At 33.1% G+C, this 17,941-nt stretch overlaps 1 protein-coding gene and 1 long non-coding RNA gene across 15 annotated transcripts in view; one reads left to right on the plus strand and one right to left on the minus strand.

Annotated features, from left to right (window-relative positions):
* Window positions 1-17,941, plus strand: part of LOC104888093 (MADS-box transcription factor 23) — a 26,590-nt gene continuing 8,649 nt past the window's right edge. For 2 of the 12 annotated variants that reach the window (XR_002039386.3, XR_002039387.3), the window contains exons 1-3: window positions 1,524-1,737; window positions 1,918-2,178; window positions 16,236-16,314. Coding sequence is in view for 7 of the 12 variants with exons in the window: in XM_048638710.2 (XP_048494667.1) it covers window positions 1,997-2,178; window positions 16,236-16,314 (261 nt within the window). In the remaining 5 variants the exon portion in view is untranslated. Of the gene's footprint in view, window positions 302-1,523; window positions 1,738-1,917; window positions 2,179-14,885; window positions 15,023-16,020; window positions 16,315-17,941 lie in introns of those variants that run through there. The other 10 variants (XM_048638720.2, XM_048638723.2, XM_048638710.2 and 7 more) reach the window with 9 other exon arrangements.
* Window positions 15,218-17,941, minus strand: part of LOC104888099 (uncharacterized) — a 17,096-nt gene continuing 14,372 nt past the window's right edge. For all 3 annotated transcript variants that reach the window (XR_007271076.2, XR_007271075.2, XR_002039390.3), the window contains exons 5-6: window positions 17,196-17,830; window positions 15,218-16,025 (exon numbers count right to left, since the gene is read on the minus strand). This is a non-coding gene — a long non-coding RNA (uncharacterized LOC104888099). The remainder of the gene's footprint in view (window positions 16,026-17,195; window positions 17,831-17,941) is intronic.

A 17,941-nucleotide genomic window follows, 5' to 3' on the forward strand; every position in this document is an offset into this window, starting at 1 on the left:
ACGCACCTCCAACACAGCCGCTCATATCTCTTTCTACTAGCACCAGCAGCCCATCACCACTAAACCAACATGGCAACACCCTTAGCCACATAATCACCCACTCTAAGCTCTAACTTCTCCTTCTAGCTAGCTCATTCGAGCTCCACCATGCTGCATCCATGGCGGCGGCGATTTCAAGCAAGGCTTACTTAGTGGTAACTTATCGAAATCGAATCGAAAGAGCAGAGCCTGTTGTTGGAGCATTGTGAAAAGGTAACACTTTTGCAACTGCAATATGAACTCACTGATGGTTCTTACTGAGGTAATTGAATTTGATGGTCTCCAAAAAATATATTTATTTGGTTGATAAAATGATAAGAGAGAAGAGTATAAGCATCCTCTCTAGCATAATTAATTTTCACGGTAAATAAATCAATCAGTTTAAAGGACTGTTGATTGCCAGGTTAGTTCAGACTCGAGATCCTAGGTAGACTAGCCCTAAAAGAAGTGGGGGTTGGGGGTGGAGATCGGTGGTGAGGAGGGAGGTGACCTGGGTTGGGGTAGACTTGTCAAATAGGTCGGTTTCTCTTTTTACATTCGAGAAATTTACATTAATAAAAATTAGAATTACGACATAAGATTATGACAACCAAATAAGAAACAGAGAACAAACTAATTAGGTTTTAGTCACATGACTTTGGGTCAGGTCAATATATTTTTGGTTGAAATAGTTACTTGCTCAAAGACCTAAGTATTAATTTAAGTTGATACAACGAATTGAGAGATTTTATAACATTTCAATTTTTTTAAATAATTTCAACCACATTATATGCAACTCTGTCTCCTTAAAAATTTAGAAATTTATGTAGTCAATAGCTAAGAGTAGTTATTCATTATCAAATACATCAACATGAATAATCATGTTTAGACAGAACAAGAACCGTATTAAATTCAATAATACTAATAATTTATAAGGTTTTTGAGAAAAAGAGAGTATATTACTCTAAATACAATAATATTCCGGTAAAATACGCGTCAAACTAAAATTAATTCAAATATTTATTGAAATATCTAGGTTAAAAACTCAAATCAGTTGTTAGCACAAAATTATAGTGGAAACCCCTTTTTTCTTGTGTTTGGGTATGGGTCAGGTCATTTTTTTTATAAACTTAGGCAAGATTGGGGAAAAGGTTTAGAACTGACAGGTGGCGTTTATAAACGCATCATAAAGTAGACGGTCAAATTAACAATTATGAATGTAAACCGTTAAACGCGGACTCTGAAAGAACAAATTAAGATGTAGGGGTAAATTATTTAAGATTTCTGTCCTATCTAAATTCAATAATCTTAAAAATAAACGCCTCATTTACAGACGAACTTTCTTCCTTTACAGAAAAACCTAAAAAAAAACATATACGCGTATAAAGATGTACAAAACTCCCCCACGCGTCAGCAACCTATAAGATGGACGGTGTATCAAGAACCTTTCAACAAAAGTATCAGCCAATGATAGCTTAATATGATCATAATACCTCAACATTACAGTGTTTTGCCCCAGATTATTGATACAAGAGAGAGAAAATTTTATAAAATTGATTTGTATCCTTATCAATTACACACCCTTCTTTCTCTCTCTCTCTCTCTTACCATTTTAGATATATTAAAAAAACTTTCCTCAAATAGTCATGTGCTACAAATCAAGAAAAACCCCAGATTTGCTACCAAAAACATCTCCTCATTTCCTCCTTTCTATTCTCAGTAAGCGCCTCCTCTTAACTTTCCCTTTATTTTCTCTCTCTTCTTCTCCTAAATCATCATTTTTTCTAGGTCTATTTTTTGTTGATCATGTTATAATTGTTATTATGTTATTACTTGGTCTTCTACTTAATAAACTGCACCACCAATTTTTTTAATTTTTTTGATTTTGATTTTGATTAGGTCAATTTTTTTCGCGATCTGGAAGCTAATCAAGTGATTCGATTGATAAATTGTACATAGTGCAAAAGAAATCAGAGATATGGGAAGAGGAAAAATTGTAATTAGAAGGATCGATAATTCGACAAGCAGACAAGTAACATTTTCAAAGAGAAGAAATGGTTTGTTGAAGAAAGCAAGAGAATTAGCTATTCTTTGTGACGCTGAAGTTGGAGTCATGATCTTCTCTAGTACTGGAAAACTCTATGATTTCTCTAACTCCAGGTTAGTTTATCAACTTTTCGATTTCGCTAATTTAATTTCATGAATTTGTATGCTTGAAGAAATTAACTAAGAATTGATTTCGAATAATTTTTTGATATATTATCCATATATATATATATTTAGAGCTATATATATTCTTTGGTTCTTTTTTTAGTAACCTAATTATATGAAGTACATTATATTTACATTTAAATTAAGAAGATTATCTACTATTTTGTAGTAAGTTATTTGATTCACCATGAAATCATAGCTTTTCTTGCTTCATATTGATGAGCTAGGGTTTGAGAAAAGTTTGGTTTATTGATTAAAATATATATATAGTATATATATTTAGGAGAAAAAAAATCTGCAATTTTAGTATATTCATTTCTATATTTGGAAAAGAGAGTGTGGGATCAAAGAGAAAAACATACAATTAATGTTTTAGGATTTTGGTTAAGTATATAAAATAAGAAGCTTGTAAATAATTAAACTAAAGCTTAATTAGGCTCCATTAATAGTACTATTTTCTTCGCTCAGAGTTGCTGATTTATGAAGAAGAAATCATTTTAAGTTTGTTTCGAAATGTTAATTATATAGATAAAAAAAATAAGATATTTTAATATAGGATAATTTACATAAATTTTGTACTTTGTAGACATTGTAATATTTGGATCAAGATTGCATACATGTGGTGCAGAATCTCCACCATTTATTTATTTGACCATATAATTAAGGAAACAAGAAAAAAAAAAAAACTAAACTTTGTTTTGACAATAATCAATGGTAGGTTAAAATTTTAAGTTTTAATAATAATAGTTAGTTAACTTTTTTTCCTTTATGTCTCTCAGGACCTTTTAATTCAATGAAAATTAATGAGAAATTGGTAGAAGCACATCAATTCACTTGAGTTTCTAAGATCATTTATGTTGTTTGTTAGAGACTTAGAGGGAAGGTTTTTACAATTGGTTTGTGAGAGTTTTGAGAGGGTAATATTGTTCTCCCTCCGTCCCAAAATATAAGTCATATTTCCTTTTGCATAGTCTCCAAGATGTATATATCTTTGACATTCTATATCTTCAATTTCCTATTAGTAAAAAATTTAAAAAGTTGATATTATGAAAGTACATATTAAGGCTATTCTAACAAGATCCCATAGTGTAGGTATTCTTGTATATATTAATGAGAATATTTGATCAAAAAATTTAAAGTTTGACTCTCAAAAAGAAAAGGGGACTTTTATCATAGGGACGGTTGAAGTACTCTTTGTTTTTTTTGCTCATAGAAGAATGAACAAAAAACGGTTGTGTTTCTATTGTGAAATGTGATAAGTATATTTTGTTTGCAAACAAAAGGAGATAACAACTTCTAGAACAAAAAAATTATGATAAAAAAAATCAAAAATTATAAATTAATTATATTGGATAAAAATTCTAAATAAGGTAGCTGAAGATAAATTAGTTTGTGAGCATCGTTTTTTACCTTTTAGAGGAAGGATTAGAGTTCGAATCTTGATAGAAGCAATGAAAAATATATGTGGGGGGGTTGGGGTGGGGGAGGGAGTAGGGTGTATATATATATATATATATAGGCAAGATCACATGAGAATGCTCCTTACATGAGAAATGAGAATGAATCTCAACCACACGATTGGTTTAAAATTACAACACTTATTCATTAGAGTTATATCTCTCTAAAAAATTTTGAATTTAAAAAGAAATTTGTATTTTTTGAATTTTGAAAATTCAAATATTTTGTTTTTGGAGTTACATCACTTTTTCATTAGAGTTACATCACTTATTCATAAGAGTTATAGCGTGTAAAATTTCATTCTCATTTCTCATATAAGTATGCATTCTCATATGAACTCACTTCTATATATATATATATAATATATATATATAATATATATATATATATATAATATATATAATAATATATATATATATATATACATTGATGATATATATTGATGATATTAATGAATTTATAAGTAATTTCGTAAAGAAAATCTCATATGAATGCTTATAATTATTTATCTATTCTCAAATGCTTCATTTCTTCATAAAATTTGATTATTATCCAATACTTGCATATTTGAGCAGTAATTAAAATTTATATATATTTATAAAACCCAAAGCAAAAACATGACATATTAAACAATAAAAATATGTGCTATATGCCTCGAACTCATAACCTCTCATTTGATATATAAGTACGCTAAACCAATTACTCTACAATCTCATGTTAGTATTTATAGAAAGAAAATTTATTTAAAGACAATATATTTTTTATTTTTAAGACAATTAAATACAAATATATATATTAATTAATACTAATTAAGTTAATGTTAATAATAGCGTGTACACTACTACACCATTTCATTGCATCGGTTGTATTCTACATATCAACCTACGTTAAAAAAAGATTGGATTATATTTTTTTTATTTAATTATATATTTATATATATATGTAATATCTTCAAATCGAGGTTATATTGACGAATATTCATATTATAATTTACTATATAGAAAATTTAAAAAGAACTCAAAAATCATTTAATTTCCTAAGCACAACATAATGCGTATAACTCGTTTTTTTCACTTTTCTCAAATGTTTGATGTAAGAATTCAAATTCACATTGATAAATAATTAGGGACATCACCTGAGCCAACAACTAATTAATATAGAAAACACAAATCTTGAAATGACTTTCCACTCATTGAAAGGACAATTTTTTTGCCATGATCACATATACATTTATTACCATTAATATTATTAATAATCCGCTACCAAACAGATCTTTCATTGCACTAAGATATCAGAACTCCCCTTCATTAACAGAAAGGAAAGAAGTATGGATTTCTAGAGTCTTGGACATAGTATGGGATGCCTACAAACTCAATACAACTCTACATGATAGAGTTGTATCTGAACCATACATTCTAAATTTAAGGGCTCATATTATTGGTAAAAAGATGTGTTGGATTCCATTGATGACTACATGTGAGTGTCCGACATTGGAGAAAAAGAAGAGACTAAACCACTTTATAAGCTTTGGAGTTACTCCTCCTATCACCAATTGGTCTGGTTTTAGGATGGAACCTCCCTGAGCTTGTAAGTGATCTAAACTTAAATGAAATTTAAGGGGTGAATTTTGATGAGAAAAAATAAGAGAAAATTGATCGAGAAAGATGATACATAAGCAATCAATTTTTCATTCAATCGTTAATATTACTCAAACTCTACCCTATATAGTTATTTTAGAACTTTAGTGTATTCGAAACACGAATTTCTAACTAGGTGGGAAGACAAAATGAAAGGGTTTCTAACTTCATATTCGTACAATCGTACTTAATCCACATGCTAACCTGCCATGGATAGTTGGCCTGCCAAGCCACTGAGGTCGAGATTAAACAACCTTCTTTTTCTTTTTTTTTTGATTTTATATTGTGAAAATATGGGGTGTCATCTGAGCTGTCAGTCAATCCTATTAAATCAAAATCAAAATATGTAATCATGGATTACAACAGCCAAAGCACCACAGTAGATATGATATGATTTGATTTGATATTAACCTAAGACAACCGAAGACAGTTTGACAGAGTCTGGCAATGTTTAAAAGTTTGAAATATGGAAAAATATTTATCTTATAAATATAGCTTTTCACAAATAAAAGCAAGTGGGGTGTTTGGGGAGCGAGTTTTAAAGAGAGTTTAGAATTTTGGAGAGAGTTTAGAGTTTTAATTAATAAAAACTTTAATTTGGTGTTTGGTGAGAGAGAGGATTAAAGAGAGTTTTGTACCAAAAACTCTGATCAAAACTCTCTTTTGGAAAAGTTGGGTAGAGGAGCTTTTTCATGAGAGTTTTGGAGAGAGAAAAAAAAATGACTATTTTGTCCATATAATTAAAACTAAAATTTGTTTTTAAAAAAAACGTATGTCCATAAATGTCATTTTACATGCTCTCTAAAAAGTACAAAACTCTAGACAATCAGTTAAGTGTTACTAAACACCTTTACACAACAATTATTTAAATCAACAATCAAATCCTCTGAATAAAAAAGTAATCATCTAACCACAAACTCTAAACTCTAACCTCTAACCTCTAAACTCTAAACTCTAATCACCAAATAAATGGATTGAAACAACATCAATTATTAACGAGGTGGGCCTAGTTTAGTTAGAGCAACGCATAACATGAAATAATGGAGATTTTATAAATGCACCCCTTGAGAAATATTTGAAAGTTTGATTTTAAGATATCGATTGGTAGTCGATACATATTATTTTCTTTTTCTCAAAAAACTATGTTAATTTTAATGGTCAAATAAACAACTAATTTCAGTAATTATACTCTACGATAAAAGTGTTATTAGGTAAATTTAAAAAGCATCCATTAATATTAATAAGTGCCTAAAACTCATAAGTTAACCAATTGTGTGAATTGTTTGATAATAAAACTAGTTGCTTAAGTAGATGAGATGTTAAAACATTTTTTGAAGATAAATAAATAAGATAAAAAATAGGAATAGAAACACAAATTTCAACTACTTTGTGAAGGCACTCATTGTAACAACTCGATCTATATATCAACTTAATTAAAATTCTATTGAAGGGTATTGTGAATTAGTGTTACTAGTTTATACCCTAGAATTTTTGCTCTTGATTATGTAAACTTTGATGGAATGAATTATCAAACACAAACCTGATATAACAACTACGAACACTTTTTAAAAGTGGACCTTTTTCTTTTATAGTTGTAAGTAATGGTAACATGTTGAACTAACATTATGTAGATATCAACCACTTAGTTGGTTTAATTATGTGTGGGGTGATACTTATGACTTAAGATCAAATTGCGTCAACATTGCTATTCTTTTCGCTCATTGTATATCAAAAAGAACTTGAACAATGTATATTTTTGTTAAAGGACATATTTGATATTTGCTAAGTTAATGTTAAGTATATTTTATTACTATTAGTGGTCTTGGAATCAAGCACAATCCGATTGTAGTAGTATGTAGGTATTTAGGGTTTTTCTTCACCAGGGCCGGTTCTGAGGGTAGGCAAGGAGTGCCACCGCCCAGGGCCCACGATCGTGTGGGGCCCAAAAAAAAGAAATTAACTATGACCAGTTAAATAAAAATTGATACATTTTTTGAATATTTAGTGAAATTTGTGCTATTTTGTACAATTTTTAATAATATTATGTGCTAATTTTTTATTGGTATCATTAACAAAATATAGATTATAGTTTTAGGTACGAAGGTTTTAATTATATGGCCTATAAAATATTAAGATCGACTCATATAGGGCCTTTGTTTTTAGGTCCGCCTAGGGCCCAAAAATTATCAGGAACGGCCCTGTTCTTCACTCAAAGATAACAAAAATTCATTTTTGTCTATTTTAGTTTCCTTGAAGTAGGAGTTTGTAGAACTGCAAACCCTTTTATTCCGACAAACAAAGGTGCTGTATGTTGTTTGAATGATACATACTTGAGCTGATAAATCTATCTTTTGTATGTTGAGAGTATGAATTTGCTTCAGTGATGAACGTGCTCGCCTATTTTGTAATGAATTTGACGTCCATGTTTGATAAATACTTCATTTAAGGCTCTTAGGGTTTAAAGTGAGATATCTACTTGTAATAAGTCTTACTTTTTTATATGTTCCCTGAACTATCTAATCTATACTACAGCTTTTTTGTATTTTTGTTTCCGGAGTAAAGTAATAAACCTATTGACTTCACCGGTATATATAAGGGGTCTATAACATATCGAAAGCGTGAAAGTTCATACAACAATATAGAACATATATAGTGGATGTCAACTAGCTTAATTGGTTAAAGTCTTGAAAGGTGGCGTCCAAGACCTGAAATCAAATCCTGTCTACATCAATTATCCTTGTAGCTCTCTCTCAATGCACGAAAAAATAATGTAGAACATAGAAGGAAAGCAATGTCAGGCTGATAGCTTTGATAGCTTGGTAGCATGCAATGTCAAGAATTACCATCTATATATATTCATTGATGAAAAAGCTTATGATCCTATATGAACACTAGTTTTTCTAACGAGAGTAGGCCAACAATTTTGTATTAGTGCTGTCAATTTGTTCTGCCCATGATACTTGTAGAAGGTTATACAGGTGGTCTTGTAAGAATAATTGTTGACTGATAATACTAAAAGAAAACTACTTTACCTCATAATACAGAAATGAAGCGAAGTTCTCCTAACCCATGGTTTGCACGAATAAAAGCTAGTTGAGCTTAGTATCATCTGTTAACAAATAAATAAAAGTATCAAATATATTTGATGCTCCCAAATACCTACATCAATGTCATTTTATTAAAACATTAACGATACATACTCCTCCATTTTCCTAAGATTTACTTAGGCTATGTTCAGTTCACCTTATTTTTGCTTATTTCAGATCTAATCAGATCAGATCAGATCAGATCAGATCAGAAAGATTAAGTTCATATCAGATCAGTTCAGATCATGCTTATATTTAAAAATCATTATATCTTTCATTACATATTAGTAAAACTTATAATAATTGAATATTAATAAAGTACTCATTGAGACGAATCAAACAAGATCCCACGTGACTATATTTTTCTTATATATTGAGAAAAATCTAAAAGATAAGATCTTGTAATCAGATCAGTTCAGATCAGATCAGAAAAAATAAGTTCAGATCAGATCAGATAAGTTCAGATCAGAAAATTTCAGGTGAACTAAACATAGCCTTAGTTAGATTCGGAGTATGATAGTCTTTAAAGTACAACTTTGACTATTGATATAATTAGTTATATATGATACATACGCCTCCATTAAACCTAAACTAGAATTGCAACTATTGCATGTTTTGCCTCCCCATTATGTTTCTAATACATACTCCTCTATTTTCTTAAGACTTATTTATAAAAAAAAACAACACCGAAGCGTTGATCTCAATAGGATAGGTTGTCAAAGGACCAACTCAACCAAAAGGTTAAGCTGATGGTTGTAGTCTCAAGAATGAATAGATTTATACTCTATCACTCCCCTTCACGTGAGAGCCCATTGGGCTTGAAGTGTGGATGCAACACATGCCTTCCTCATACCTGACGCTAGTTAAATATTCCACTTAGAAATGAGTGGTGGATGAGATTTGAACCCGTGATCTTTATGTCATGTTAGCTCTGATACCATGTCAAAGGACCAACTCAACAAAAAGGTTAAGCTGATGGTTGGAGTTTCAAAAATAGATTTATACTCTATCACATATTCGACGGTAAAAGTCAAACTTTTGTTTTTGATGGTAATTTATATCAATCCACTACTAGTGCTCTGCGTCAAGTGTTATGCTCCCATATACATTGGTTCGTATCATTACTTTTGGCCTCTAAATTTTTCATGAATCTCCACAATCTTAACTCATCACTAGCCATACTAATGGATCATCTAGCTAGCTAATGTCTCATATCACAAAGCCAAGATGATTGGTTCTCTATTATCTTTTCCTCGAAATCTTGCGACTCTAATCTTCTTCTGGATATCTCTATTTCAATTTTCAAATAATATGATCTTAAGTTTGTTGGTACTCTAGTTACACACAATATCTGAATTGCTCCTCTCCGACCCCACTTGAGCAACACTAGACATAGTCAATGAGTCAGATCATGGTCAAATATCTCCATTACCTGTAAAAATGACTTGATGTACTAGCCATAAAATGTTATTACAACCTTGCTCAACTTTCTCTAATTACTCCATTTGCACGTTGTGTACTCAAGATTTCTCCAACTTAGCTTAAATTCTCGAGATATGTCTCCATCACTCAAATTTAGCATTAATATCATATTTTGTCTCCATTAATACACTATTATACACAAAGGCACAAACAATATACACCATGGTGCCTCATCGTGAACAAATAATGGTACTCCATCTCTAGTACTATTATGATTTATGATCCCTGAACAATTCTATCTCATTAGTGGATCTTAAGCCCTTATGTACAACCTACCCCAATTATCCTCATTGTTGAATACATGCATGCATGTAAGCGTAAACTTCCCGAAATTCAACCAGGGAAGGATCCAATTATAAGTTTGTTAAGATGTGAAGGATAAGGAAGATTAAATATGCATATTTTTGAACTAATAGATGTGCATGCTATTTGAACTAGGAAAAATTGATAAGGGCGATTCCAACTATGGCCGCCCTTCATAAAAAGTCTCAACTTTAGATTATTTCACAATTGTCCCAACTTTAAAGGGTGCTTTACAATAACAAGGGTCTTACCAGGTCACCTAACATGCTACATCAGGTACACCTTAAATTCGAAACTCTCACCCTTGCCACCCTCTCCCCTGCACTGCCACTAGTACAAAATCATTGATTTGTGTCGGACGCCAGACCCCCATTTGTGTCGCACATGGGTTCGATGCCACAGGTCTCGATGCAAATTTGAGAGACATGTTCTCTGTCGGATAAGGAAACGACGTAGATTATAGCTATTTGCGTTGAATGACAAGCGAAGTCCGACACACATGACCCTTGAGCCCCAGCATCACCAGCACCATTTGCGTCACATGTTGGTCAATGTTTGACGTAAATCAACCTTTTTTGAAAAAAAAGAAGACTATTTGCAGGAATAAAATACTATAATGGAATTTGAATTGAAAACACTAAATGATTGAACCTAAAAAAAAGTGAAACAAAATCTATACAAAACAATTAAAAAAACGAAATTAGATCAAACTAACATAAAAAAAATCGGACTTAATTCTTCTAACATACGAGGAAAAAAAAGTCAAATCTAACATACATAAAATCAGATCGAACTACTTCAAAAGTTACAAAAACACCTCACTAAATTCACTTAATTAAACAAAACAAATCTAAATTAAAAATAATCAACTCACACAAAAATCAACTTCAATTCCTAAGTACCCATAACAAATCTCTTCAATTTTTTGACAATTGAATGATGCAACCTCAATGAATTAACATGAGATGATCCAAACAAAAAAAAATTCTAAATAAATTGAACCTAAAAAAATAAAATCAGATGTAACATACAAAAAAAGTGAACTTAAAAAAATGAAATTAGATCTAAGATACAAAAAATTGAACCTAATTCTTCTTCCTCTTGCGAATCAAATCAATCTTCAATCGCCGAAACCAGATCGAACTTCTCATTCTTCTTCAATTCTCGATTTTTCTTGGATTCTTATCTTCTTCACTTCCGGAATTCTGGAAATTCGAACTCCTCGTTCTTGAATTTGAGAAAAATAGTAGTGAATTCGAACGTCTCCTTCAATTTGGGGAAAATGAATTAAATGTGTTTATGAATTGATGAATTTGTGTATTGTGAAGGAAGAAAGAGGAGAAGAAGAGGTGGAAGGATATGAGAATGAGAGAGTGGGAGAGTGAGAGAGAGAGAGAGAAAAAAAAAGAAAGAAAGGGGGGAGATCATGAGTGACAATTAGTTTTGCGGAAACTTATTTGGTGCTGTTAGGATTTGAAAATAAAAGGGAAACATGCCTCGTGGATATGTGCATCCCATGGCCTATAAGGTCCGACGCACATCGTATACAAAATAAGACCCTGGTGCGATTCGTGAATAAGGCCCTGAAACCCATTTGCGTCGCATGGGCTTCCGTATCCGACGTAAATTGTGGGATACAGCCATTTGCATCGAATTTAACTTACCTTTGACGCAAATGTCTTTCATGATTTGCGTCAAACATTGATCGGGGTCCGATGCACATGAATCTCACACCCATTTGCTTTAATTTTTTGCGTCAAATGCAGGACACATACGACACATATATATCATGATTTGCGTCGGACGCCATGAATGTCCGACACAAATGATGTGCGACGCAATTCAGGAGACGCAAATTAACTTTTTTCTACTAGTGTGCCACCCCTCCCCAGCCTTCGAAACTCCTCCATTACCCCGCCACCCCCTTCCACACCCTCAAAACCTCGCCATCGCTTCCTCGCCCTCGAAACCTCCTCTAGTGCCCCCACCACCCCCTTCCCCGCCCTTGAAACTAGCACTCTTTAATTTGCCTCCCTGCCACCGACTCGTGAAGCCTGACCACCCTCTCGCCTGCCTCCTCCCTCTATCGCTTATATCCTTTCCCCCTGCCGCCTACCTGCTGTCGGTCAGATGAACCCAAAAACTGCCCTAAATTTCTTTTCTCTCATGGCTTCTCTCTCTCAAACCCCTTCCTCAAACCACTGTCTCTCTCGTTCTCTCTCTTCTCAGTTCCGCTCGCCCTTTATCAACATTCTTTTTCGTCATTGAAGCTTCATCTTCTCTCGTCGGTGTTACCGCCTCAACTCTGTCTCATCGGTGTTACCGCCTCAACTCTCTCTCGTCGGTGTTACCGCCTCAACTCTCTCTCCTCTGTTTGTCTTGATTTTGTTGTTGATGCATGAACTAGGGGTGTAGCTACACCATTTCTCTCTCTTCTCCTTTGTGGTGGTGCAACCGTCTTTCTCGCTGGAGCTAAACCTAAACCATCGTTCTCTATTGCCGCCACTTTCTTGTTGTTGTTGATGTTGTGTTGTTGTTATGGCGTTGTTGTTCTATTCATGTGTCTCTGCCTCCACCGCATGTGATGCTACTGTCGGGTGGTCACCACCGCCACCCCACCCTTGAAACCCTATCCCTTACCCCGCCAGCCCCCTGCTCCGCCAGTCCTTCCCCCGTCTCTTTAAAACCTCCCTCACACCTGAAACTCGTTTCCTTAGCTTGAAAATACCTCCCCTAAAACAATTAAAAGAATTATGTTAAAAAAAATACCATCAAAACTGGTGACCCGTTCACCTGGACCGTTATTATAAAACACCACCCCCAAAGTTGGAACTGCTATAACCGAAAGTTGAGACTTTTTATGGAAGAGTGGCCATAATTGGGATCGCCCTTGTCAATTTTTCCTTTGAACTAAAATGCAGACTATAGTTTTCGAGCTGCAAGTACTTGTTCTTGAAAAATAATATGCATAGAAGACATGCACATGATAAAGAAGTTGCACATTTTGTACAAAAGTTATGTAAAAAAGAATGAGAAAGAGATGCATATTTGTACTAAAATGAGAAGATTTTTTTTAAATTTAGTACAAAAAATATGCACATGAATTCTTCTTAACCTTCTTATTTTAAGACCGTTCTCATTAAATCTCGACACACTTCTCTCTCTCTCTCTCTCTCTCTCTCTCTCTCTCTCTCTCCTATATATATATATATATATATATATATATATATATATAGAGAGAGGCAAGATCACATGAGAATGCTCCTTACATGAGAAATGAGAATGAATCTCAACCACACGATTGGTTTAGAGTTACAACACTTATTCATTAGAGTTATGTCCCTCTAAAAAAATTTGAATTCAAAAAAAAATTGTTTTTTTTTGAATTTTTGTTTTCAAATATTTTGTTTTTGGAGTTACATCACTTATTCATAGGAGTTATAGCGTGTAAAATTCATTCTCATTTCTCATATAAGTATGCATTCTCATATGAACTCAATTCTATAATATATATATATATATATATATATATATATATAATATATATATATATATATATATATATATTCGCAATGTTCTTATAATTAATTTATTTTTAAAATTTATACAGACCTAAGATCTTAAATAGCCTTGAAAAGTATGCGAATATCAACAATATATCCTTTTTATTGGAAGACGTAAAACCTTATCTATCCCATTCAAAAGAATTATTTTCTAAAGATACAATGTGGCCATTCCACTATATGGCCAATTGGCCATCTATATTGATCTGTGTCTTACTTTTGGGGTACTGTTATTTTTCGTCCAATGATTTAAAGCTAATTGTCTTTTACTCCCTCCGTCCCATAATATAGTGCTCACTTCTCATTTTTCACAAGAATTAAGGAAAATGGAAAGAGTTTTAAGAATTCACAAAAATACATATGTAAGTAAATGTTTATTGGGTGTTTTTGTCTTGGAACTAGTTTTTGTTTCTTTTTCCTTTAAAATAAAATGAAAGAGCAATAAATATACCTTGGAATGGTGTAAAACAATAAATAAGGGCACATATTTTAAAAGAAAGTAGGGGTATTTTGGAAAGTTTTATGTAGAAATGAAGGATAATTTAGTCCAAATTAATTGATAAAAAAGAAATAGGCACAACATTTTGGGACACCCAAAGAGGAATGCAAGCACTATATTATGGGACGGAGGGAGTAGAAATGATAATGGTCTTTAAGGATATGTAACATATGTTGGTCAATCTACTTTCTATAAATAGGCAAGATAGACTTTTCTTAGCTTATCTCTAGCTCTCCTAAAATAATGCTTATCTCTAGCTATCTACTCATATTAGATTTAGATCTTCTAGATTATATCTAGTATCAGCCTATATATGCTGATATCATGTAATTCTAATTCATTCATTCAATAATATATTTCTTTTCCTCTTAATATCTAATCTCTTTATCTCTTCCATTTTTCTTCTCTCTGCTTACTTCCAAGCTTTTTTTTATACATCGACTTCCAAGCTTTAATGGACTTCTCAAAAAATTGACATTTTTAACACCTTTTTCTTCTCATTTCCGTGTTTCTCTTTTGCCCCAATTTGTGAGAAGTTCGTGGCGAAGTTATTAGTTTTTGTTTCTGGGGGTTGGAGCTGTTTTCTTGTATCCTATGCATTGATCCCCCTTCTTTATCTAGGGGAAAATTGTAATGTTTTTATAGAAATTACCTCCTTGATTTTGCTTGACTTATTGGAATTGGGGTTGAAATGAGATCAATTGAGACATAAGGCATTATTAGAAAGGCCCGGATTAACAAGAGGATTGACAATCGAAAAAATCGGTAAAGTAAAGATTGAAGGAGAGGAGGAGGAAGCGGCTGAGTGGAATACTTTTTTTTTTTTTGCTTTTTTAGATTAAGGTTAACACTTGCTATCCCTTGTTACTAAGTGATCCGCCACAAATAATAAGCCTGAATTTGACTTTAGATGGATTAGGTTGAACTAATGAAAATGTATGATGTGATAGAAGGCCAATCTGAGTTAAATGTGAACTTTCGTAACTTCCAACAATATATTACAAGCTTAATTTCGAATTCCAAATAACATAGTTGGAGTGCAGATCTAACCCCAACATAACATCATTAGTGGTTTTGATCATTCTAGCCCTTCTTTGTGTTTCTTATCCTAGGAAACTATGTTTAGAAATGTATTCTTATCAACATAATTGTAACTCCTAGCAAGTATATTTGCCCCTTTAAAAATTAGATTCATACCTCTGTAACCTAAACTCGTTACTCGTAGCCTAGAAGAGAATATTGTTTGAGGCTTGGCCCTTAATATATATCTATTGTATCGAGTCTAGCTTTGCTTAACAGGTAATTAGCAACTAAGATTATTGATAGCCAACATTAACTTAGTCCAAACATTGAGCAGCCACATTTACTTAAACCGGCGCATTCTGCATCAAAAGAGCTCCAATTTCTGCATGTGCCACTTTTACCATACATCTAAAGACATCCGAAAATCTGATCATGGTTTTGACAACTATCCAAGTCCAGCTTTTGATCATTTTTGCATACTTTTCTTTTTTTGTAGTCCCATTTCAGAGATATACAATGGTAAACAATCACACCCTTATTTGAGCAACAAAATTTTGTAAGACCGAAAATTTTCACAAGACATGTTGCTATCCTGCTCATGTTCCTAAGATTTGTGCCAACAAAATGTTGTCCAAACTATGTAGTCAGTCTGTTAGTTCAGGGAGATTAGTCAGATGTCACCGTGCAGAAATGAGACTTAACTGAAGCAGGTTTTAGCTGTTTCTGCACCACATAAGAGCTCAGCCTACACCAAAAATAAGTATGAAAAGTTAATACAACCAAAATACTTGAGAATTACGAGAAAACGTCGACTACCAAATATCAATAGCTGTTCTATTATGTCACCATTTTTGCGAATATCAATGTATATAACATATCTAACATTGAGACAGCTACTTTGATTAGCTAAAAAGTACAGAAATTTGAAATCACATCTCACATCCTGAATTTACAGTATGAAATCGGTGATTGAACGATACAACAAGACAAAAGAGGAGCATCAACAGATTGCAAATCCCAACTCCGAGGTTAAGGTATGATTCAGAATCTAAGCTCAGTAGATCTACAATTGTCCATTAATGTCATCTCCTTAGTGCCCATTTGCACATTCATGACTCCATTACCTTAGATGGAAGACAAATTTTGTCATGGTAAAGAGAACATTTAGTCATAGAGAAGATATCTTCTCTCATTTTTTCACATTTCTGCAATAATGCGATAAACCAAGTGATTATCATTATATAATTTGCCTGCAGAAGTGGGCACAGCATTAGTTGTGCCAATTGGGTAAATAAACATGTTTGCTAAGGTGTAGAGCCTATTAAGCACAAATATTCCAAGGACATTAGAGTCACAGCAGTAGGCTTCTAAGAAATACCTAAAAACAAGTTTGGTCATGTTGCTGACAACACAAAACATCAGTTGAAGTCTAATTCTTGTTCCACCATATTTTATTCTTCATTAAAAGAAAATTCTAAAACCATATGTACTTCATGAAGATATCGATTACTGCGGAGTCATGATGGGCCATATTACATGCTTTGGCGACAGATTAGAGACCTTTCCCCTTTCAACAAGGAAAAACAAATTCTATAGATCAAGGTTACACAATTGATTACGACCACTAAGCTTAAGACAATATCACTTAAAACTCTTCTCAGACTACTCAATTTTCTCTGTCCTTGCCAGTTTCCCTCTTCATATAACTTCACCTTAAGAAGAGCGTCTATTCCTTCACTCATACCTTTCTAGCATGTTTGAAAGTAGAATTTATACTCCAGTTGGCCTGTTGATTTACTAATTCAGAAGAAGCAGCCTAGCGCAATTTCAAGAAGACTATGAGTCTACAATGCACGGGCACCAGGATAATGAACCTTTTGGGTCTAATTCAAAATGACATCCAAATTACACTAACCTTGTTTACCAGCCTTTCACCAGTTATCAGAAACCGCCAACTAAGATAGGAGAAGCATATGGCTTAGAAGCACAAGAACCGTGAGGACCTTGTACAGAGATAAAGTCATCAATCAAATGCAGAATGGAGAAGTAAAATATCCGAAGGAGTGGAGGTGCAGATTCTGATAGAATTGGACATCTGGGCCTGTTGCAGACCTCAAACTTTTAGGTTTTCACGAGTTCTTGTAGCTCCTATATCAAGCATTTTCTGTAAAAATGTCTGATAGGGACTTGTCCTAGATACGGTGAATGAATACAAGCAGTCACAGGAACCAGAGGTTAGGAGGAACTACGTGCTTCAGAGGTTCCATGTTCTTCATTGCACTTTCTTCACGGGCAACTGGCTACACAGAAAAACTCAAACTAAAGGAGAGTAAGGTTTGTTATTGATGCATGAAATAATGGGTTGTTCCCGAATTTTCTCACCGGCTTCAACTTTTTGGACAATTTGTTCTTTGGACATATCTTAGAAGATACACGCTACTGTGCGGTGGGAGCATGAATCTATCTGAGCTGCCACAACCTAGTAAGAGAACCAAGTGGTTAATCCCTTTGTACTCCTTTGCAACTATTAGCCTCTGCATGCTTGTCAACCTGGAACGGAAACCAGAACCTGGCATAAATAAATTTAGTGGAGTCTAAAAGACCTCTGATTACCTTTGGAATGAAATCTCCTCTACCAACCTGGTTCTTTCAGCTAAGCAA

The sequence above is a fragment of the Beta vulgaris genome, chromosome 1, assembly GCF_026745355.1.
Source record: "Beta vulgaris subsp. vulgaris cultivar EL10 chromosome 1, EL10.2, whole genome shotgun sequence".
Lineage (NCBI taxonomy): Eukaryota > Viridiplantae > Streptophyta > Magnoliopsida > Caryophyllales > Amaranthaceae > Beta > Beta vulgaris.